This window comes from Colias eurytheme, chromosome 8 (genome assembly GCF_061535395.1).
Source record: "Colias eurytheme isolate Ceu_HAF_F1 chromosome 8, ilColEury1 Martin Lab GWU primary, whole genome shotgun sequence".
Lineage (NCBI taxonomy): Eukaryota > Metazoa > Arthropoda > Insecta > Lepidoptera > Pieridae > Colias > Colias eurytheme.
In genome coordinates, this window is record NC_142987.1 from 5508150 (window position 1) to 5530514 (window position 22365).

At 31.0% G+C, this 22365-nt stretch overlaps 4 protein-coding genes across 4 annotated transcripts; 1 reads left to right on the forward strand and 3 right to left on the reverse strand.

Annotated features, from left to right (window-relative positions):
* Positions 1 to 12: 12 nt before the first annotated feature.
* On the reverse strand, positions 13 to 1854 carry LOC149906495 (L-xylulose reductase-like). Its single transcript, XM_090104747.1, has 5 exons — positions 1681 to 1854; positions 1105 to 1357; positions 761 to 875; positions 450 to 652; positions 13 to 217 (listed from the first exon to the last, which is right to left on the reverse strand). The coding sequence occupies exons 1-5, from the start codon at positions 1730 to 1732 to the stop codon at positions 106 to 108; spliced, it is 735 nt and encodes a 244-aa protein (XP_089960873.1). The 5' UTR covers positions 1733 to 1854; the 3' UTR covers positions 13 to 105.
* Positions 1855 to 3228: 1374 nt separating this feature from the next.
* LOC149906496 (uncharacterized) lies at positions 3229 to 13724 on the reverse strand. Its single transcript, XM_090104807.1, has 5 exons — positions 13566 to 13724; positions 5320 to 5580; positions 4780 to 4856; positions 4142 to 4301; positions 3229 to 3776 (listed from the first exon to the last, which is right to left on the reverse strand). Exons 2-5 carry the CDS (start codon positions 5504 to 5506, stop codon positions 3676 to 3678), a joined length of 525 nt encoding a protein of 174 aa, XP_089960933.1. The 5' UTR covers positions 5507 to 5580; positions 13566 to 13724; the 3' UTR covers positions 3229 to 3675.
* A 722-nt stretch (positions 13725 to 14446) lies between these two features.
* Positions 14447 to 17825, forward strand: LOC149906497 (uncharacterized). The gene is given in 6 exon segments (XM_090104611.1): positions 14447 to 14569; positions 15020 to 15169; positions 16044 to 16240; positions 16453 to 16540; positions 16543 to 16616; positions 16938 to 17825. Coding segments are annotated over 6 exon segments (1509 nt in total). The 3' UTR covers positions 17815 to 17825.
* Positions 17826 to 17858: 33 nt separating this feature from the next.
* LOC149906498 (dopaminechrome tautomerase-like) lies at positions 17859 to 21910 on the reverse strand. The gene is made up of 4 exons (XM_090104610.1): positions 21753 to 21910; positions 20475 to 20626; positions 19155 to 19333; positions 17859 to 18887 (listed from the first exon to the last, which is right to left on the reverse strand). Exons 1-4 carry the CDS (start codon positions 21756 to 21758, stop codon positions 17998 to 18000), a joined length of 1227 nt encoding a protein of 408 aa, XP_089960736.1. The 5' UTR covers positions 21759 to 21910; the 3' UTR covers positions 17859 to 17997.
* Between the last annotated feature and the right edge of the window lie 455 nt (positions 21911 to 22365).

Below are 22365 nucleotides of genomic sequence, written 5' to 3' on the forward strand. Positions count from 1 at the left end.
TAAAGTCGAAAATAATGCTTAAAAATTTAATAAGAAAATAACATTAAATTTGATATTTATATAGTCAACAGCACTTTATAATTATTGTTTTCTTGATTTTGTTATTCACGTAGCCAAGAATCCACCGTCGATAGGAAGTTCGACTCCGTTGATCATACTCGCCTTATCGCTTAGAAGGTAGAGTACCGCGTCAGATACCTCAGAAACTTCACCAAATCTGAAAATATTATAAAAAATGTATTTTTATTTATAAAATGGTCAAATGGTTGAATGTACTATAGTGTTGTTGAAAGTGTGAAATATTGTCAAATAGTAATTTTGAAACTCATAATAAAATATTAATAAGAGAGCTTGCATTGAACACATTATTGAAATTATTTTTCTATTACCTCTTAATCAATGAAATATCATCTATCGTCATCAAATGTCATCTAATATATTAAACTTACCTTCCAAGAGGTATTTTCGAAAGCATTCCATGAGCCTTCTCGGGGTCTGACCAGCCAACCTTAGCCATAGCTGTCATGATCACGGTTGGGTTAACGGCATTTGTCCTGATTCCATAAGGTCCTAGTTCTAGAGCCATAGAGCGAGTGATTGCATCCAGAGCTGCTTTTGATGCTGAATATATAGTGTGATCTTTTAGTGCCGCCTGAAAAAGTAGAAAAATGGTCCCGTATAATTTACTACAAAAACGTTTTTTTGATTTGCTTCGCACCTTTCTCTGATTTCTGCTTATTGCAAACATAATATTCGTTACCTTAGAAGCTTGCGAAGAAATATTGACGATTGCTCCTTTTGTTTTGCTACTTATCATCTTTTTGGCCACGACTTGGCTTATGTTAATAATGGATTTCACATTAATGCTTGTCATTCTGAAAAAATATTAGATTTTCAAAAGCTGAGTATAGATAGATGGATCAGGAAATATGGATGTTTTACGCAAAAACTTATTAAATTTCATATTGAAAATAATCAACGTCTTGGATGAAAATTGATTGAGCGGGGAGAAATACGGAATAATAAATGATGCAGTTATGTTATGATATTAAGATACTGTAGAATCTATGTAAACAAGTTTGCTATTAAAGTAGTAAAACATACTTATCAAAGGCATCAGGCGTGCATTCCAAAAATGGTTCACAAATAGCCATAGCAGCATTATTAACTAACGCATCGAAATGGCCAAGGGATTCAACCACTTCTCGAGTTTTGTCCCAGTCAGCTACATCGACGTCCACGATGTCTATAGAAGGGTACTCGTTCTGTAGACTCTCCAAGTGAGATCTTGTTCTTGATAACGCTACAACTTTGGCACCAGCTCGCCATAATTCAATAGCAATGCCACGGCCGATTCCTAAAATATATTAGATTTAATAGATAGGTACCTATTAAAGGCAACGTAGGTATACCTATATCATATCTTTGAAATATATTATGTAAATATATATAAATGTAAGTAACTACCTAACATTGCAATTTGCAACAAAAAAAAACAAATAAGTAGGTAGGTAGGTACCAGCTATATTTAGCAGCAAATGCGATAATGTGACATTGGTATAGGTATAACACTTAACACTCAGTGTTTTAATGGATATGGCAACAAAAAAAATGTAGCTATACGTCTAAAAACTTTGATATATTTTATGCACGATATTGTATGAATAGTAATTGACTCACCTTGACCGGCACCGGTAACAAGCACTCTTTTTCCTTTAAATGAAATTTCCATGATAGACGTGTAATCTCGCTTCAAACCAAAGTGATACTCGGTTAACAGTACTTTCTTATCGAAAGAATGGGTAAACTATTGCGCTGTATATGGGAAGAACGTCATGTACACTTTACATAAAAATACTTTAATAATATTATTTTTATAGCGATCGTAAAATTAACAGACCTTTGACATATAAACAGGGTTATGGTATCAAATTACAATTGTAATCTGGCGTAAAATTAGATAACAATTGTTACAGAATCTTCCAAAGATAAAAACAACTGAACGCCGCACGAGTGATAAGAATATGTCGTATTTTACTTGTGTTTTGAGATATTTTTTACAAATTGTAGCGGAATTTCTTATGGAACTGGCCTTGATACTCAAGACAGAGCTGTGAACGAAGAATACTAAATATTTCCGGCTGCCTCAGACATCAGTACATCTTAAAACCTGCTATACCTATAGGTATATATTTTATACAAGTATTTACCTTATTATATTTTTATTTATTTAACTATCATAAAATAGCGTATTCGTATTATTGTATGTGTATGTACCTTCAGTGTTCTATCTACTAAAAAAGAAAAAAGAAATGCTCTGATGAAACATAGGTACCTGCAGGTAATAGGTATGTTTCATCAGAGCTCCATATGGGATGAACATTGTTTAATCGAAATTTTGTACGTCAAATTTTAATTTCATAATGGCTGAATAATTAACCACATAACTCATAAAAGGTCCTTAATACTTCCTCATAGCACAGAATAATAACTAGTAGCTAGCTACTCAGAGTAGAAACGTTGGTAGCCCGTAGGAGTAAATGTAAATGAATGAACAATGTTGATTTGAGTTTGAATTTGAAAAAAAAAATCACATTTTTTTACCTGTGAAGTACCGACATAATGGGGAATTTTTAAATCTTATTTTTTATTCAGAATTGAAAAAAATTCTGCCTGGTGGAAACTGTAACTTGGATTATCTAGATTTACCGAACTTTGACTTTGAGAAGTATAAGATGCTCAACAAAACTAAATATATTCTATACTATCTAATAAAATTTATTTGAAAGCACATTTTAGACTTTCGCCAATGACTACTTATCAATATACATATTTATGTGGGAGATTTAGCTAAACAAGCAGTAATGTTTACAAACAAAATGATCTACTTTAACTTTATATCCCAATAAAAAACACAAATAGGTAGTACCTACACAGACACACTGCGTTATTATAAAAATAAGTAGGTGGAGCATAATTTAAAACCAAAACCTTAGGATTCTAACAACTTGCTAACCACAAAGAAAATAAAACAAAACATAAAAAATAAATAATATTTATTCATTCACACATTTAAAATGCATCGTTCAACAGATCATTTGGTTTATAATATAACATGTAGGTACATTAAATTAAATTAGTTGTTTTATTTATATCAGTACATTGTACATTGCAATTGTAACAAAATATTTTAATATAGTAATTATATGATAAAACAGTTTTAAAAATTGTAAAAATTTTATGCGGTAACTTAAAGTTAAGGCACTTGGTATTTAGCTGTTCGAGAACTTCATTTCAATATATGTAGTTAGGTACGATATATTTAATTATTACAGTTTTTCTTATAAAGAATAAACATCTTTAAATATTCAACATTTGTGGCATATATTATTAGTTTTATACAAAAATAAACTCTATTTCATTGTAAAACAGTTTTTGGCGCGTGATTAGGATTTTATATTATCCTCTGAAAATTCTGCAGTGTTTCTTCTTTTCTCTCATTCAACTTAATTAGTAAAACTCTAATTATTATCTTTTTATAAATCCATTAAAATAACAAAATTTCACATGACTTATTAGCAGGCAATTGTAATAATATCTCCTAATTATAAATTAGTCTTTACTTAAATTAAAATTGACTGGATAAAAATGATGAGTAGGTAGTATGTATTTAGTCTATCGTTTGTAGGGAGCCTTGCGGTATCTACCACGCTCTTCTTCGTCGCGGACGTCCAAGTAATGACTGAAGACCACTGCCCATAGGTAGAGGTAAATACCTAGAAATGAATGTATAATATTTTTAAAATTTTAGTCTTACTTATACTGATGATTTGCAAGTAATCTAGAGGTGTAGGTATCGAAATTCGTTATGAATACGGAATAGCAATAATGTTAAGTTTGCAACATATTTTGTACAGGCGCTTATAATTTATATTTTAAATTGATAACCTTGTTCAATAAGAGACGAAGCAGTTTACGAATTTATTTATTTATTGAAAATATTCATAATATTTTCAATAGGTACATTTTCTCACAATATTTCCTTGTAAACAGAAGTAATTAAAACTTAAGTACTGTTTACAAGGAAACAATCATATGAAATGGTAGAGCCAAGTAGGTTCGTCTTTTCGTGAATACTTACATAAATAGATAAGTCCACCGATTAATATACACGTAGCAAGAATGGCGTGATCCTGTTCATCCAGATAGTACGTGATGGAGGTGTGAAGAACACTGATCAACAGACCAATTGCCAGAACTATACCCAGCACTACCCATGGCAGCATTAACCAGGACCGTCTCTGTAATTTTAGAATGATTATTTTTGTTAGTCTGTTAAAATACTTTATTGGTGCGCTATCGACATACATGATAGTGCATGCAAAACATTGCAATAAGAACCAATATTGTGCATTTTCATCCAATCAAATCTATGAAATTTAAAGATTTCACTAACGATGTGATGAGAAATGGTGACGAATAAATGAGTGATTATAATATAGGTATTTTTATTTTAACTTAAACATCCACTATGCACATCGCTCAATCAACAAGAGGGATATTACACTTTATCTAAATTACATGCAAATACAATCATCTAAATTACGTGAGATAAAGTGTACTACAATTATATGTGCCAATACTTCAAAATCTTACCGAGTACGATGTCTTCACACCGAGTGAACAAAAATTAATATTTAGTACGATACATGAATATATTTCAATAAATCATTACATAAAAACTAAACATATTGGTAAGCATAATTAGTAGGTAATTACCTTTAGAACTGCTACTATGAGAAGTCCACATATAAGGATCGTAAAGCACAGGTTGACAGTGAGTATAATTCTTGGAACTGAAATGAACATAAATATTAGATTAGGCATCTTTATTCCCACACCCGCGCACTAGATTCCCTTATACCGTGGGAATGAAGGAAATATACAATTTACTAAAATCAAACATTTCTCTCTATGGCTTGGTTAGGTTTATGACTTTATGGACATGACTTGGTGACTCTAACAAGGTAATAATTAATAGGTAATAGCTTTATAGAAGGATGAAAATTTCATCATAAATTAGATACTGAATAATGTATTTTGAACGAGGGGATAGGTACATGAAATAATTGATTATAGTACAAACTTTTAAAACTACATATGTATTATTTATATACCTACGTATCATTTATTTTGGAATTTAATTTTAGAAAACGTTCTCACGGAAACGGGAAACTCTTTCATCTATAAATATCTTACTGAGCTACTCCGAAGTGTCGTAGATTTAGGTAGAGATATTTTGATTATTAGATTACTTACTATCCATGTCAGCGAGCTTTTTGTCAAAGTCCTCAGCGAATATGAAAGTCCTGTAGGAAACATTGTGTTTGTTGGCCACCCATATTGTGATGATCGTAATGATTGATAGAATTATGCCTAATGTGGCCGTTATTAGGGTGCCGGTGCGGGTGGACGCACAGCAACAACATCTTTGTAAGCGCTTCATTTTGATTCTTTTATTTATATTATTTCTTTTAAAATATCATAAGCTCGTTAGCTTGCTTTACCGTATCATGGTTTCTGAAAAGAAGAAAATAATAGTAAATACACACTGATTGAATGTTTTCACATTGATTGTATATAAATGGTTGAGTTGAAAAAAATGTAGAGTTAGAAATGGTAGAGTTTTACATTTATCAATATTTTACATCATTCATGAAATTTACTTAAACATGAAACATTATTAATATTTGCTAAACAATTGGTAGGTAGAGTTCAATAATAATATCTATGGCTAACATAATTTACGATTGATGAAATACAATAAATCATCTCAATATTTTGATACTGCGGCGAAGTTCGCAAACGAATAAAACTTTTTCAATTAGCCTTTCAAATTGAACTGAATCGGAAGTCCTGACTTTAGAGTTCACTATATTGCGTCGTGAATATTGTGATTCAATGTTTTTTCAGCGCATTTACAATTATGTATTATCTAAATAATATGTTATGCTTATTTCTTCGATTAGAGTCATTCATAACTCAGGTACAGACTATTCACCTAAAAACAATGTTACTTATAAAATTAATATTACGTAAAAGGCAAATATGTATCATAAATATTACTTAATGGGATTTGTAATGTTAGTGGAGAGTGTGTCATTAGAAATACCAATGAAACATATAATAAAAGTAGTGGTTAACACGTGGTTAAGAACATGGAATGTTTTTATGGGCGACACGTCTCTAAAACAATTTATATTCAAACACCGGATCTAGAAGTTAGCTATCTAAATCACTAAACATTTAAATTCAAACTTTCTCTTTGAATGGCTAATTAGTGATGACATGATTAGGTATATCTATACTCTCTAACCACTGATTTGAATTATGTTTTGGTTTAATTGTTACTAGCATCAATCTTAATTGAAGTCGTCATAGTTCAAATTTAACAAATCAGTTAAATGTATTATCAAACAAGATATTAAAAGAAACATGTACTTTTTTAAAATACAAACTTCCTTTTCAAAATGAAAGTTTTCAAGGAACATACGCATTAGGTAGTATTTGTAAAAACTGTTACAACAAAACTTATAGTTTCATAACACAGACATACATTTTGTAGCAGGTCATCGGTCAACCTATAAGTAGAGTTGTGAGGAATGACGTCGATTATTGACTAAAAGCTCTAATTCGGGACAGGAATGTGCTACGCTACGAGTGTATTATACGGGATGACTATTGCGAAATTATAATGTGTTTCCGATGCCTACTGATTAACCAATCTGGAACGATTTGAAACTATTTTAAAACTCCCCAAATACATGTGCCGCAAATTATGATCGTACATTTTCTTACTAACAGTAGGTACAAGAATTATGAAATATCGTAGTAACGTACATCTTTTAACGTTGCATAGGTACCTACTTATTTATATTTTAATTTTTAAGCATTACGTTCACCAGATATTAATAGCTATCATTTATAATGGACAAAAAGGTACTTGACTTATTATGGCTTTCTTAAAAGATTTCAGGAACCATATGTTTCTTACATTTTCGACCTATATTATTGAATGATAAAACATTTGGTTCCATTGTGTTAACCTTGACCTGGCCTATATTTTACAACAAAACCCTAATGTTACGGCAAACATCTTTATAGCTACCGTGGCACAGATTTTCCGCAGCCCGCACCCAAGCTTTTATAACCCATTACCAGTACATAGTTTAGGAAAAACAGTCTCAATTTACAACTACCTACATATTGTAATATATAAAAACGTATGGGTTTGTATGAAATGTGATTACACAACATGATAATGAAAGTAATATACAATAAATAACTCATACTATAAAATATAAATAAAGGAGAGCTTTTGAATTAGTACTCATTCAAGGAAAAGCTCTCACCTCTTCTAATTATTTATTTATTTTTAAACTGAATCAACATCAGTAGGTACAAATTTCGATTTAATATTAATATTCAGAATTAGACATTATCATTAACCTTTTCGTATTTTCCTTATACGAGGAAATTAAAGACATACTAGACTGTAGACTGTAGTATCTAACCAAAATGGATTGCCATCAATTAACTTAAACTCTGTATACATATGAACATCTGTACCATAAATTACATCAGAACAGTATGTAGTATGTACAATGGTTAGTGATGCACAGATCCATTAATTCGCTCGGGCGGGGCACAAACACAGGCCCTTTGTTTGACATTATTGCGCAACACTTGATGACTACAGTAGTAAAACCGGTACCATTCATTACATAACGTATGAATGTCTGATGAATGCGCGATTAGTGGGTTTTTGTTTTGTTTGAAATTCTCTGTACAATGTGTTTAGAATGTGGAACACCTGGTACAGTAAATGGCGTTTGATAAAAAAAAAAAACTATATTGGTAGGATTTAGTTAAGAACCAAGTTTCAAAAGCATTTTTAGCATTTATGTAAGTTTTCAATGTAATGTAGAGTAGGACCAACACATAATGTCATTTAAGTACCTATTGTAAATCAAGCTTATTTCTTAGTCCATAAATTATTCATAATTCAATGAAACGGTACCAAAGGTTAGAGATTAAATTCGAAAAGCTATCTTACGTGTGATTAAAGCCATGTTTTACATATGTTGTGTAAAGTGATTCGATATAAATATAACCATGCACTTGGCAACGACAGATTTCATTCATAGATCAAAGAGGTGCTTCACTCTGAGTCTTGGCGCTACTTTGAAGGTCAACGTTTTGTTCCGAGAACTAGCCGCTTACTGTGTCATTGCCGTCTAAACAGATTAACTGGTACACGTAGACGCGGAAGTGTATAAACCTTTTGCAGAATGAGTAACACCTTAATTGTGCCTTAATTAAAATTCATCCCAATAACTACCTATAAGCTTGGTTCACTCTATTCACACACGGATCAAATTATACCAAATTACCTACGGATGGTTGAAACCTCGTTAAGGGGGCGCATAAAGCAAAATAACCAATCTTCTATTAGATGATACGTGTAATATGCAAGACTAAATCTAAAAAATAAAATATATATCAAACTAGATGATATGTTCAACGATTCTGTTCAATCAAAAACATAAAATATTAAAATTTACTCGATAAAAAAAAATCACCAAGTTAGCTCTAATTTTCACACTTTTACGTTTTCTACTTGACATGGTAATACTTATTATGATTTTTTTTTCATAAACAATTATACACTTTTGGCGCTCTTTTTCTCTCGAGATAAACGTTTGATTTTGTCACGATAAAAGTGGTTTATCGCAGATAAAACCAAAACTAAAAGTAATTACACAAAATGCTCTGACAAATATCTTGCAAATGTTTTAATATAATTGTTTATGAAAAAAAATCATAATAAGTATTACCATGTCAAGTAGAAAACGTAAAAGTGTGAAAATTAGAGCTAACTTGGTGATTTTTTTTTATCGAGTAAATTTTAATATTTTATGTTTTTGATTAAACAGAATCGTTGAACATATCATCTAGTTTGATATATATTTTATTTTTTAGATTTGGTCTTGCATATTACACGTATCATCTAATAGAAGATTGGTTATTTTGCTTTATGCGCCCCCTTAAACATGAGAGTTGTAAAAGTAAAAACAAAAAAAATATACATAATTGGCCCATTATCCGCGGGTTGGTACGAATTACAATAGGCTTTTCGCTTTAATTGAAACATAAAGAAACAAATCAAATCATACTTTTTATACTATTCATTTAAGACTAACTAACAAATAGAGTCTCTTCATTGTGGATAATGCCCTAACCATTTTGAACCCTCTTTTGTTACATAACTCTCAAAGAAACCCAGGAGGACAAAGGAGTATTTTCGACAAATTTCCTATTGTCTTTCTCCAGGGTCTACATCTTCATTAATTAGTCAATATCATCGAAATTGTTTCTATAAATATAACACACACCTTCGCACTTATAATAACAGTGATCCAAATAAAAATTAAAAAAGGTATGTGCAAAGTATTTTGTGTGGTTTATATTTAGTACTGTCTCACCGATATTAAGTTACTTAAACCGTAATACGGTCACATGCAGTACGCTTCTGTTATCAAACAAAAATATACGTGATAGAACGTTTAATTAAAATAAAACATTGACACTAAAGATACTACTACTGATAAACCTTTTTAACCCATTGACCACCGACACAATAGATTATCTATTGTATCTGTGATTCCGGGGACTGATGGATTAAAAAGAAAATTAGGTGCCTATATGTTACACGTAAGTTTATTCTATAGGTACCTATGTAATTGAACAATGAAAACTCTATGAAAAATGCTCAGTTTCTCAATCAACAGCGTTAGAATTAAGTGACTATTTAAATGAAGGTTATGAAGGTAAATTAAATACTTAAGTTCAATAATAAACAAATAACTTGACATATTTAAACCTATATTATACAGTATAGTTGTTTACTTCTTCATAATACATTAACTCATAAACGCATGTCAGTGTCATCGTTGATTAACTGTAACCTTGTTGATTCCCAGTTTCCCTCCCACATAAAAATAGGTACACCGATACAGTTAAGTTGAGACTCATACAGTTTGTTCTGAGTAATACTTAAGATGTAGAAAAATCTACATTTTTTTCTCACATTGCATAGGTACGTACGGCTACAGTTCCTATTTGCATTGATAAACCATCTATTATTTTTGCATGAGTCAAAGATACATAATATTATGTTAATATTATGTTACAATACAATTATATCCGCAAGCACAACATTTCCAATAATAAAATTTAGTAAGTAATGAATTTAGATTACATCCGTCTTTTTGATTGTGTACTACATACTAAGTGCTTAATAATTGCCTATGTTAACGAAGAAATTTAAAAAATTTAAGAAAATAATCTGAAGAATTCTAGAAGATCATTCGCGTTTATCTTTGATCGGATCGAAGGTTAGCATTTAGCGGACGATGACGTCATGCCAACAACTAGGTACGTCGTCTGTAGGCTACACATACACATGAAATATGTAAATTGTAAACAATGCCACAATGAATTAAATAAACTTTTAATAAAGTATGCAGATGTTTTCATCTTTTTTACGTTTTTGTACAGAATGCATATCTCTTAGCCATATCACAGCCTGCCATACTTAAAAGAATAAACATTCATCGTTATCAGCAAAAAGATAATAGTATGTATTTCTTCTTGATTTCTTGCAAAAACTTAATGAAGAATGACTTAAGAATGACGTCTCTAACCACCAGTACCAATAACTGTTATCAAATTAAATATATTTTGTTCTTGAAAGTTAATATTTATACATTGACGATTTAATACAATTAGTCATAAAACAAAATGAGCTCATAAGCATTAATCAGTACCAGGAGACCACAAACACGTAGGTAATGGTAATGACATTGACAGTTGTACACAAAATCAACTCCAAGCCCGTACATGGTTGTAGACCTCGAGAATTACCGTGTAACATTGACTATGCATCAAGGTTAACAACTTCAGTTTTGGTTATTATATAATTTTTTCCTGCATCGTTGTTCAATTTTTGGAGCTTTTATACCAATAATTGCAGAGAGATTAAGAAAAGTAAGAGTTGCAATACAATGCCTTATACCAATAGACCAATATTGTAGAAAATACTTATTGCCTGTAAATGACAATTTACTACTTATATCATTGTTCCCCTCAATATCGGAAAATTCATTAAAAAAACATTCGTTCATTAAAAGGAGCTTTAACAGTGATGCCGAATTGCATCCAATAAGTAGACCCTTATCCATGGGGCATGGTGACATCATTCGTTACAGTAATATTGTGATGTGTAATCCAATACGCAATTTAAGTGAGTCACGCCTAAGAAAAGGTCCCGAGGTCCGGCATCAGGGTTTTCGGGAGAACTTTAAGTACTAGGATAAATAAAAACTATAAGTAAATGAATTACATCATTTTTAAGTTTTTGAAATGGTTGTGAACATATATGTAATTTATTTATATACATTAATTAACATAATACATAAAATATGTCCATATTACTCCGAGCTCTACATTACAATTATACATTTGGTGGGCTATACAACTGCAGATAAATTTTATGATGTAGGTAAAGCTGATGTTTTTTGTTTAAAAACTTTAAAACATTCAGCAATAATAATTAACGTGTTTATATTTTTTTATATTAACGTGTATACAGTCAGCAGATGTTGAATTTTAAATAGATGTCAATGACCGATAATCAATTTTCATAGTCTAGCAAACAATGGCTCCTTTTATTTTTTAATTTACACACAAACTGAGTAACGAATTCGTTCATTAGAAAACCAGCAGATAAACGTAAACTAGGTTAAATTAATGTTTGATAGTGGGCCTACTTTCAGAATGAAGAAGTTATCTTCTATATCTAATTATGTTTACGTCTTGTACCTACTGACAAAAAAGGTAAGACCACAACACATTATTTTTGTAACACCTACTTGAACAGAATTTTTACTGATATTATGATTTTATTATTATGATTATATGATTTTGACTATAAACAAAATTTGCATTAAAAATCTTTAATTTACTCAATGATGGGCATTTGTATTGTATGTCTTTTGTATTAAAGATATCCCGTATGCAGCTGACCTAAGCTTACAATGATTGCAACGGGTTGTTGATGTTAGTAGAGCCATCTATGGTTCCACCCATATATGGTTAGTAGGAAGGCATGAGGCTGCGAACACCAAGAATCCCACACGTCTACATTTGGTACTGTTAGAAACGTAGTTATATTGGTCAGGTGTGATAAAAAATGTACATAAAGACAGTCGTACTTATTTCTTTAAATCATCTTGAATTGGGGTTAGGAAGCGTATTATTTATATTGAATTTTCAACTGTTAGGTACGATTTCACAGATTATTTAAAAAGTTATTGGTATCCACGATTTGTCTATAGTGAATTTAAATATTTAAATCATCTTATTTAAATTTATAGATTAACTGCATGTAAACAATTATTTTAAACTCAATAAAAGTATCGAAACAAAACAACAGAATCATAGTAATTTAACAATGTGTATAAATACTTGATATTGCGTAAATTGGTTAATGCTTTAACAGATTACGATAAAAACCATCGTGGGCAGGAGATCTCTCCCACACTGATGGTTACGAACGTCCAACATAGATCGACAAAAGAAATTACAAAAAAATTGGAACCAATATATTGATGTTTTAAAGTTGAGGTCAATGAAATAGCCAACGTTTCTCAAAATATAGAAGTACCTATATTTTGGAAGTATATTTTAACGTTGTATGTAGAGACATAAGAAAAAACTATATGATTTTAGGTAGTTTAAGTCTTGAAGAGGTTACTTAACATTAATTAATATATTATCATTGTTACTGATAATAAAAATACATAGGTAATTGTTGAAAGTTCTTATAAGTTCTTTACCTATTGATTTTCCTTAGTTAGAAATGTATTCTGTACTACAAAATAATATTTGAAAACAACAAATTAATTTAAGTACGTATATTGTAAAGTTTACTAAAAGAATGCCGGTCCAATTCATCAATCAATTCCAGTAAAGATTACATTGAAAATGTAAGTAAAAATTAAAAACACAAGTAGGTAAATGTGGCTTATCTCACTCATCTATATTTATAACAAATTGCGCACGCGCTGTTTTTATGCCTTTCATATACCAACGTAGGAAGTAAACAAAGGTCTTAGAATAACTCATGCACTGACATATTTTTATCTTAGTTTACTATAGTGATTTAACAACATAATATTTTAGGCCATTTCGCTCTACATTTCACCAAGACGCTACCGTATTTACCAATTCTTTAAAAATAACTTATGTCTCACACCGCTCAAGGGAAGGACGTAACCTATATTACGTATTCTGAAACGAATCAAGGTCTTCGTAGTAACTATAATCGAAAACTATTTAAATTACCGCCAAGACAAATGTTAATAGAGTTCGTACAATTAAATCTCTAATATTAAAAAAATAGAGTTAATTTTTGCTACAAAAAAAATATAGAGAATAATTACCTCCAAGTTTAACCAGAGGAGCGGTACCGTAGTTAGCACTAACACACTGGGATTACTAGTAACGAAAACTGTTTAGCAAAGCACGAAACACAGCCCGTATTATTGCGCATCAACCGTACGTTTGTACCGGTCGTCGATGATCGTATGTCTGGACTATGAAAGCGCCTGACAATATTTGCCGTTCTTACAAGAGCGAGAGAGCGAGCGCTCGGATTATTTTGTATTGTCCATTAACACCCAATTAAAGGTTATATTTAATTAATCATTTAGTTATTAATTAAGAAAGAAAACATCATGCCTCTAAAAATATATGAGTCAAGTTTGTGGGAATCGTCGTATTGCAACCTCGATTTAATTTTGGAATAAATTGTAAAATTCATACGAATATTATGTGTATGTATTTTATTAGTTCACTCATTAAAATACATTTTTAATGTGATTTATTCGCAATTATTTAAATTTAGCAATAATATATTAATGTTTGTCAACATAGCTACAAAACTTTTATTTTACGAAACGAAATGTAGAGACTAGTGCTAGAGCACTTAGGCAAAATATTTTAGTTTTTTTAATTATGTCTAATTTTAAAATTTTATTCAAGAATGTAGATGTCTATTAAAACAATGAACTGAATAAAACTTAAAATATTGTTAGATATTAAAGGCATCTTAAAAATTAATTATTAAAAACTGAGTGGATAGAAATACCATTATGGTCGTTGACCTTAGCCCGCCCACAAAAAAAGTAAAATGCCAAAATAAAATTTGACGTGATATAACCACGTGTCACTCTACAAAATGTTTTAAAATGTAGTTCTATATAAACAAATAATTTTTAAATAAAAATATTTAATCGTAAAAAATATCTCATAAAATGTAATAATGAATGTATTGTCATACATTGGGATGAGTTTACAATCTGAAGTCTGTTTATGGACTCTATTGGGCCTAATACGAACCATATTTGATGCAACTCTCTTCAAAGTTAATGCTAATTTAAAACAGGTGCCAATTGTATAAATATTATGCGTAAAGTATGTAGTAACTAAACGCTTTATATTCTGGAACATATATCTTTATTGCAACAATACTCGTATTTATAAAAGTGTTTCCTACTTCTGATAACTTGAAAACTATTTGAGATTTGCATAGAGATTGCCTGTTTTATATAGAAACATTCTTAAGCTTTTACCAGTCACATGATATCCATATTATAGCGATTACAGTATAGGTCAAACCAAGAATGAGAGGAATGGTATTGTTAATTTAACTTTATTATATCTGTAAATTAACGTTTAATGTATTTTTATTTTGAAGGTCGGGTTTCCTATTATCCACATTATCCATTATACATGTTTATGTCAATATGTAGGTACCTGAATAACGAGAATTAGACAATAATAATAAAACCCATTGCTAGTGAACATAATGTTTGAAAAAAAAGAATCCTTTTAGGTATGGCAAATGAGCATGCCACCTCAGTTATCTTCTGTGCCCGTACAGCGCTTTCTACGGACCATGGTCTCTGGCGTGATGCTGGTGCAATGCTTCACGGTGTACGTGTACCTCGCGTCCTACATTGTGCTACTCTATCCTGTATTCCTGGTACTTTACACTACTGTTTTTATAGAATAAACTTATCTTATGATGCTAGGTGCCTTGTGGAAAAGTTAAACTTAAATTAAGAAATTTTCCCGTATTTGAATACGGGACGTATATATTTTGATAAGAAATTATATTTTAAATGACTGCGTATTACACATAACAACTATTTAAGAATAGAGGGTGACAGAGAGAGAGAAAGAAATCATCACAATGTATAAGAAGTACTAAATTTTACAGTTTTACTTATGATTCATTGTTAAATACCTACTTGCTCCGTCCTATTTTATGGTTTCGTTATACAGATCAATACGATAATTACTAAATCAACTCAACTTGATAGCATTCCAATGAGTCAGTTATTCTTCATTTAAGAAACTGATCATGTAGGTCAGATGCGTTTGAGTGAGTTACTGATAAGTCAAAACAAACAATAAACAATTAGGTTCATTTAAACTTAAACGTTTGGTGGTTCAGTTTTTAACTTTTTGATTACAACCTCCGATTACAATACTTGTACGAAAATTTAATATCGGTTGTTTCTTAAATGAAGATATTATAATAATATAATACTTAGTAGTTTAGTGTAGTAGGTGGGAGCCTATATTATTGGCTCTTTACTTATCTTTGGGGTAGAGCAGCTACAATTTATTTGTTAATAACTTAGCTCTAGCATTAGAAAATGTAATGTGATGTCCAGTAGGCGGTAATTTTGATATTCATAGTTCGATGTAGTTTATCACCTTACAATAATGTAATTAATATATCACTAATGATCATTAAAATAGTGTGTAATCTTAAAAGTACGAGTATCCAAAAAAATGTTTAAATATATCAAGTTAGATGGTCAACATTGTATCTTGGTAACTGTAAACAGGAAGAACGTCCAACACTGGTCCTCCCATGGTTGTTATTAGCAGCAATACGAAAACTTTTATGTGAACTGACCAGTCTAGCTTTGGGTCTCGGTACATGCGTGTTGTTGGGACCAGCCAGACCGCCCTGCGTCAAATTCCTTATTTCAAAGATTTTCACCATTATGCCTGCTTTCTATATGTGGACGCTGGTTTTCAGGTACTACCTACCTATGTTGTTGTAGAATTTTTAATTAAATCATAAACAATAGGATCATTGCATTGTTAAATTGATAAAATTAGTTTAATTATTAGTACCAAAAAATTATCTCAGTTTTTGCTGTTTCCTTTCAATGATTTGATTATGAATAATTCGAGGACAAGCCAATATCACTACGATTATTATCAACCAATTATATATATGTATTTCAGTTATTATCACAGCTTAAAAATGGCCGCGGCGTTCAAAACATTCCCTGTAAATTTACCGGCGAGCAATGACAACGACTGCGGTATTGAATATTAGCTGTTCGAAGGCGCCGAACAAAATCTTTACTGGGGGAAGATCAATTACGAAGAAAACTCATTGCGAGCTTGTTAGTTAAAACACTGAGTAACATGTAATTAGAGTAAACAAGTAAACTTACTCAACAAACACTATCCTACAGTTTCAAAAGGAAAGTGACTGCTAGTTCTTTTTAATAGGTACTAATAATTCAGATGGATATTGTGAAACAAACTATACAGATTTCAGTAGGTTAATATACGTATACATGCTGTAGAATATTGCTGAGAGGTTCTATTTTAAGAAGGTTATTAATTATCATTTATACAACATGCCTTACGAATACTCCTTGTTCTTGTGGATGGCCTAATGTATAATTAATTGTAAAAGTTTATATTATATTTATTTATAGCTATGGCGAAATACCGTCCACGGACGTAAATGCTAGTTACCAAAAAATTGAGAATTCCATTGCAAAACTGACAAATTTAAGCATAGAAGAGATCACTGGTCCCTTAGAAAGTTTTCAACCTGTATCAGTCACATCCAATAGAACCATGTCAGATATTGGAACGTATGAAGACTGGTTCGGTAGCGAAGTTGTAGTGCCACGTGATACAGATAGAATCTTAGAACAATTTGTTTTAATGCTGTTGCGTATTGGGGTATATTTGAAAAAAGAAAATGCAGATTCGACAAAGCTGTTTAACACCAACTCTACCATTTTGCCCAAGCAAGATACGATGCAGTGCAATCCAATATCAAATGAGGAAGCTGAAACACCACCTTCAGTTGGCAATAGTAGAGGTAGAATACAATCATACCTACGAGACTATCCAAATATTTTCATGAAGAAACCATCCGACCTGTTGCCCGAGACTCGTGCTGACCAAAACATTGAATCAGATGATACGACCTATGAAAATAATGATGAACTAAGACAATCAGAAAGCATGTCCTCAAATAAATCAACTCAGGAAATTTCATTGGATACAAAAGAAAGTTATCAAGGCAAGTCTGACGGCAATGAACAAAATGAAGAATTTCCTACTTTCTTACAAAATAAAGATGATGAAAAAGGTGAAATACAAGGTAATCTGTTAAAGTTGGATTCTAATGAGAGTGTTAAATCTGTTATTGAACGAATAAAGAATCGTGTTAATTTTACTCAAACATCTTCAAATGATTCTCAACGATCTGCAAACAGTACACTATCTCGGCATTCAACAAACAACCAGAACTCTAAAAAAACTAAAAATCCGAAGAATTCACAAAGAAAACACAAATAAAATTGTATGGATGAAGTTTTGATACAAAAAAATGGAAAGAAATATTAAAAAATCGTAACTTTCTGTCGCATTTTATTTCACCTATTCATTCATATTCTTTAAAATTAATGATCAATAACTTAATTTATACATTTTATAATAATAGGTTTATCAGAATATTAGGTAATACTAGTACTATAGGTACTAGTATTGACAAACAGTATTCGCAATTGATGCGATGGGATCTAGAAACATAACTCTAAAATTGTATTCATTCGGGTTAAGCAAATTAAATTGATACATAGGTAATCGATTAGTTACAATCCACCCTACTTGTGGTACTTCATGATCTATTCTCAGATCGTTAGGAAATACCAATGTTTTATTATTTTTGGCTACAATACCTAAATTTTCAACTCTGTACTCCTTGCGTGTGTCCCAACATCCGATACTGTCTTGCGAAACAAGGTTAAAGAACATGATACCATTGCGGTCGACAGCTGCGGCGGATACTTGTCCTATGGGTCCACGGCTTTCACCGAGGAGCTTAAATTCACCCACAGAGTTGTCAACACGTGCAGGGTCGCGAATTACAGACGTATAAACCACAAATTCGTGCATGCCTGACATAGAGTGGTAATACAACGGCCGGTCTCCTAAATGATATGGGCCTAGTGACATGCCAAATAATCCGTCAGGCCACTGGAAGTTTACGCCATGTAAAGTGTAGTTTGACAGCAACGGTTCTGGGTAAAACGTGTAGTGATTGAATTTCCAAAATTCTCCGTCCGCTCCTCTAAAGACAATAAGCCCGTAGCGTCTTACATCCGATATGTAAACGTGTAAATCCTTGCATTGCGGATCTCTAGAGTCTACTATGATATTCGTTATCAATGAGTCTTGCAAAACAAACTGTTCAGGTATGGGGAATTTTCCCACAATTGTATCTTTTTCCAAATCAATAGCTATTAAAGTCGGTGGACACAGCTGGCGGGGAGTTTCAAAAGCTTCAATTTGACCGGAGTCGAGCACCCACATTATTCCACAATGATCTATAACCATTCTGAACACAGATGTTATTCCTGTGCAATTATCTGGAAAAAAAGAAAAAAAGTATATAATAAGACTCTAAACCATGCGGTAGGTACCTAAGTATCAACAATGTAGGTAAGTATAAAGTTTTACCACATTCAATGAAATTAAATCACTTCAAATTTTAATTCCTGCATTAAATGCATTTTAATGCCTGCTTGTATTTTTGCAACAAATATACTGAGCGGAGGAGCTTAATCGGAGCTTTTTAGTTCAACTAAAGTAAAAGAATATATTTTTCGTTATTTAAAGATTAAAGAGTAAATTACCAGCGGTGTGCCAATCCCAGCTTGGATAAGGAGTTAATGGTGGGGATGTTTCTTGAGCAACCACGGGTAGAACCGAAAGACTCGCAGGTATACCCTTCTTCCATCGAGGTGTACTTACGAAAACACGATTTTTCCATCTTTCAACTCCCAGTGGAATTACATTGGATTGAATGTATTGCCTGAAATGAATATTGTTTTGTAAAGAACACAAAGAATATAATATGACGTATAAACATCTCAGTGCGGATGAAATCGTTTATAAGAATAATTATAACTCACTATTATTTGGCACTCCTTGATACATAATCAACATATTTATAGAATTACTAGCGGTCCGCCCCGGCTTCGCCCGAGGTGCCTACATGTTTAAACTATCCTATCTCTCAAGTTGGATCGAACTGCACATGGTGTGCGAATTTTATTATAATCGGTTAACTGGTTTAGGTCGAGTCCATTGAGGACAAACATTGTGACACGAGATTTATATATATTAAGATATCTCGTATTTAACGAATTAGAAATTATTAAATATCAAGTACTCATAATTATAATACTAAGATGACGAGTTTGTTTTGTAATACATATGTACATTGGAAATATTTTATTCTTTTCATATATTTTTTTCTCATATCAAAAAAATTTAGAGTTTTCCATCAACTATATTGTAATCATCATAATAGACATCTAGACACATTATACCTACTTATTAGCTAAGCTTATTAATTAGTACCTATTACAATTTCTGGTTTGACTGCTTTGCATTGTTAACAGGCTTGCTCATTCTTCCATCAAATGGAAAAATTTCATGTATTTAAGTAAACAAAACAAAAATAATACCTACTTATAAGTTATTTCGATAAACGGGAAAACATAAAAAAAATATATGGAAAGATCCTTGGCTAAATTCAAAGATACCAAAGAAGGTCGTGTAGTATCTACAACATATCTCACGAATGGGTGAACGGATTTTAATGATTTTTAGTTTGTTGGATTTGTCTTCGCGTGGATTCAGGATTAGTATACTAATAATTGTAAAACATTTATATAACAAATTTTATAAAATACCCGGGCGAGCTTGTAGTATTAACAAATATGTTTAAAATATTTGAATAAGTCTATCGAGTCGCACTTCGGAGCAACAGTTTGAGTTATTTTTTTCAAAGTTGCAGAGGCGTGAAGTAACAGGTTACTTTAAATAGCATTGGTAATTGATATGTTTGAATTTTTGGATTTCCGTTTCACAACTAAAACTAGTTATAATGTATCCTTTAAAATACTTATTTCATTAATTTTTAAAATCAAATATTTATATCTACGTACCCATTTTCGATCGCAGTTTTTCTTTCGTCTTCGGTAGGGAATACAAAGTCCATTTGTTTCCATCTGTACAGAGTGCCAATCGACTTTTGTGGAACACTCAGCACATTGCTCGTTGATATAATTCCTCCCAAAAATAATGCTATTGAAAATAACTGCAAGACAAAATTAAATAATGTGAATATGCTTCGTATAAAACCGTGCACGACTGACTATTTCTTCATCTTTTAGGTTAAGTGCGAAACTATAATACAGAAGTGAGTACGCTGTTAACTTAATATAAGAAAATTGCTAGTTTATCAAAGTGTGGGATATTAATCATAGTATTATATTTCAATGCCCGGCCATGTAAGACTAGTTTGAAGTGACCTCGTTGCATAGTTTGTAAATACGAAAGGATAACACAAAACTCGTAACTGTATTTAAATTATTGAATTCATTAAATTATATAACATAAAATCAGTTTATTTTTAAGAAATAAATTAGTACATTAGAAAAACTAATATGTATATACGAATAAAAATAGACTAAACTAGATTATCGCTGTTTTGATTTCATAATTTATTTTAATTTAGAAAGTTTGCTTCATTTCATTATTTGATTTCTTTAGATTTTAGTCTCACCTCATGAATTTTAATATGTACTTACATAAGATATTATGTAAAATTAGTATACTTAACTAGATATATCTATATAAATTATTAGAGGGAAATATACCTATAGTAAATGAAAACAATCGTTGAAAGTAAAATGGACAATTCTTGTATATTTTCGTATTTCCAGTACTTATAAGTACTTAGTTATATATTGTCTATAGTTATTTAAATAAAATAAATTATATCAAACTCATAGGTAAATCGTTTATTTTATACCGATTTTAATTTTATTTGTGGGTTTGCATTAATATTAAATGCTAAATTATGTTTGAAATATAAACAATAAAGATGATATATGGGAAACAAATGAATAATTAAGATTCTCTTATTATATTATGCCTCGCCCCTTGTTTCATAAACGAAGAAACGTTGAACAATGTATTACATACCTACATATTATTATGTGCATTGTGCGTAAGTAACGGTGTGCGTATCATTATTGACCTTTACGCATACCATATTTTTATATTATTTAACAGCAAAAATTAACAAAAGTAATAGTTACAATAATTTTTATTTTTCATAATTAATATTAAATTTAAGTAGATATATTTCATAAATACATACATTGGAGAACTTCAATAAAATAAATAAATATTATTTATTTATGAAATAAATATCTTACCTTCATTTTCACTGCTCCACGACTGATTCGAAGCTAATGTTCAGAAGTTATGTTGACTACGCCCACTTAAAAATTAATGAACATAGTATTGCGTAAATACATTATGTACGATGACGGTCTGTAGCACGTTTTAACCAGAACAACTTCATGCCAGTTTTCATGAAGGAAATTGAACCATTATTCACTTATAAAGATCATTTAAGGTAAAAGCATCAGTAGATGACCACTTAAGGAGACAGAATATTCTTTTTAAATGTTTGACTTTAATTATCATATGAATTCAGTAAGTTTATTTTTTTGGAAACCCTGTGAAATGTGTTTTAACATATGAACAAGCATTTCACCACGTACAATGGTCGAATAAACTTAAAAAAAATTAAAAATGTTCTTATATTAGAAATTTAGTAGTTGACCATCTAAAAACTAGAAGATGACCATATTTTGCATCAGTAGATGACCACTCAGATGCTACAATTTTAATTGGGTTATTTGTTAAATAAGAAGCAATAAGTTGAAAAGATAACGTTTTATTTGAAATATAATAATAATTAGGCCTTTTTAAGCCTATAATTTAAATAAAAACAAGATTCTAAAAGATCCGAAAGATGGTTAT

Coding starts and splice junctions, on each gene's coding strand:
- LOC149906498 (XM_090104610.1), bottom strand. Junction 19,334..20,474: donor AAAACTGCGATCGAAAATGG/GTACGTAGATAT, acceptor TATTCATTTCAG/GCAATACATTCAATCCAATG. Junction 18,888..19,154: donor CTGGGATTGGCACACCGCTG/GTAATTTACTCT, acceptor CTTTTTTTCCAG/ATAATTGCACAGGAATAACA.
- LOC149906496 (XM_090104807.1), bottom strand. CDS start 5,506: ATGAAGCGCTTACAAAGATGTTGTTGCTGTGCGTCCACCCGCACCGGC. Junction 4,302..4,779: donor TCATAGTAGCAGTTCTAAAG/GTAATTACCTAC, acceptor CTAAAATTACAG/AGACGGTCCTGGTTAATGCT. Junction 3,777..4,141: donor CGGTGGACTTATCTATTTAT/GTAAGTATTCAC, acceptor ATTCATTTCTAG/GTATTTACCTCTACCTATGG.
- LOC149906495 (XM_090104747.1), bottom strand. CDS start 1,732: ATGGAAATTTCATTTAAAGGAAAAAGAGTGCTTGTTACCGGTGCCGGT. Junction 876..1,104: donor ACGCCTGATGCCTTTGATAA/GTATGTTTTACT, acceptor ATATTTTTTCAG/AATGACAAGCATTAATGTGA. Junction 218..449: donor TCGAAAATACCTCTTGGAAG/GTAAGTTTAATA, acceptor TAATATTTTCAG/ATTTGGTGAAGTTTCTGAGG.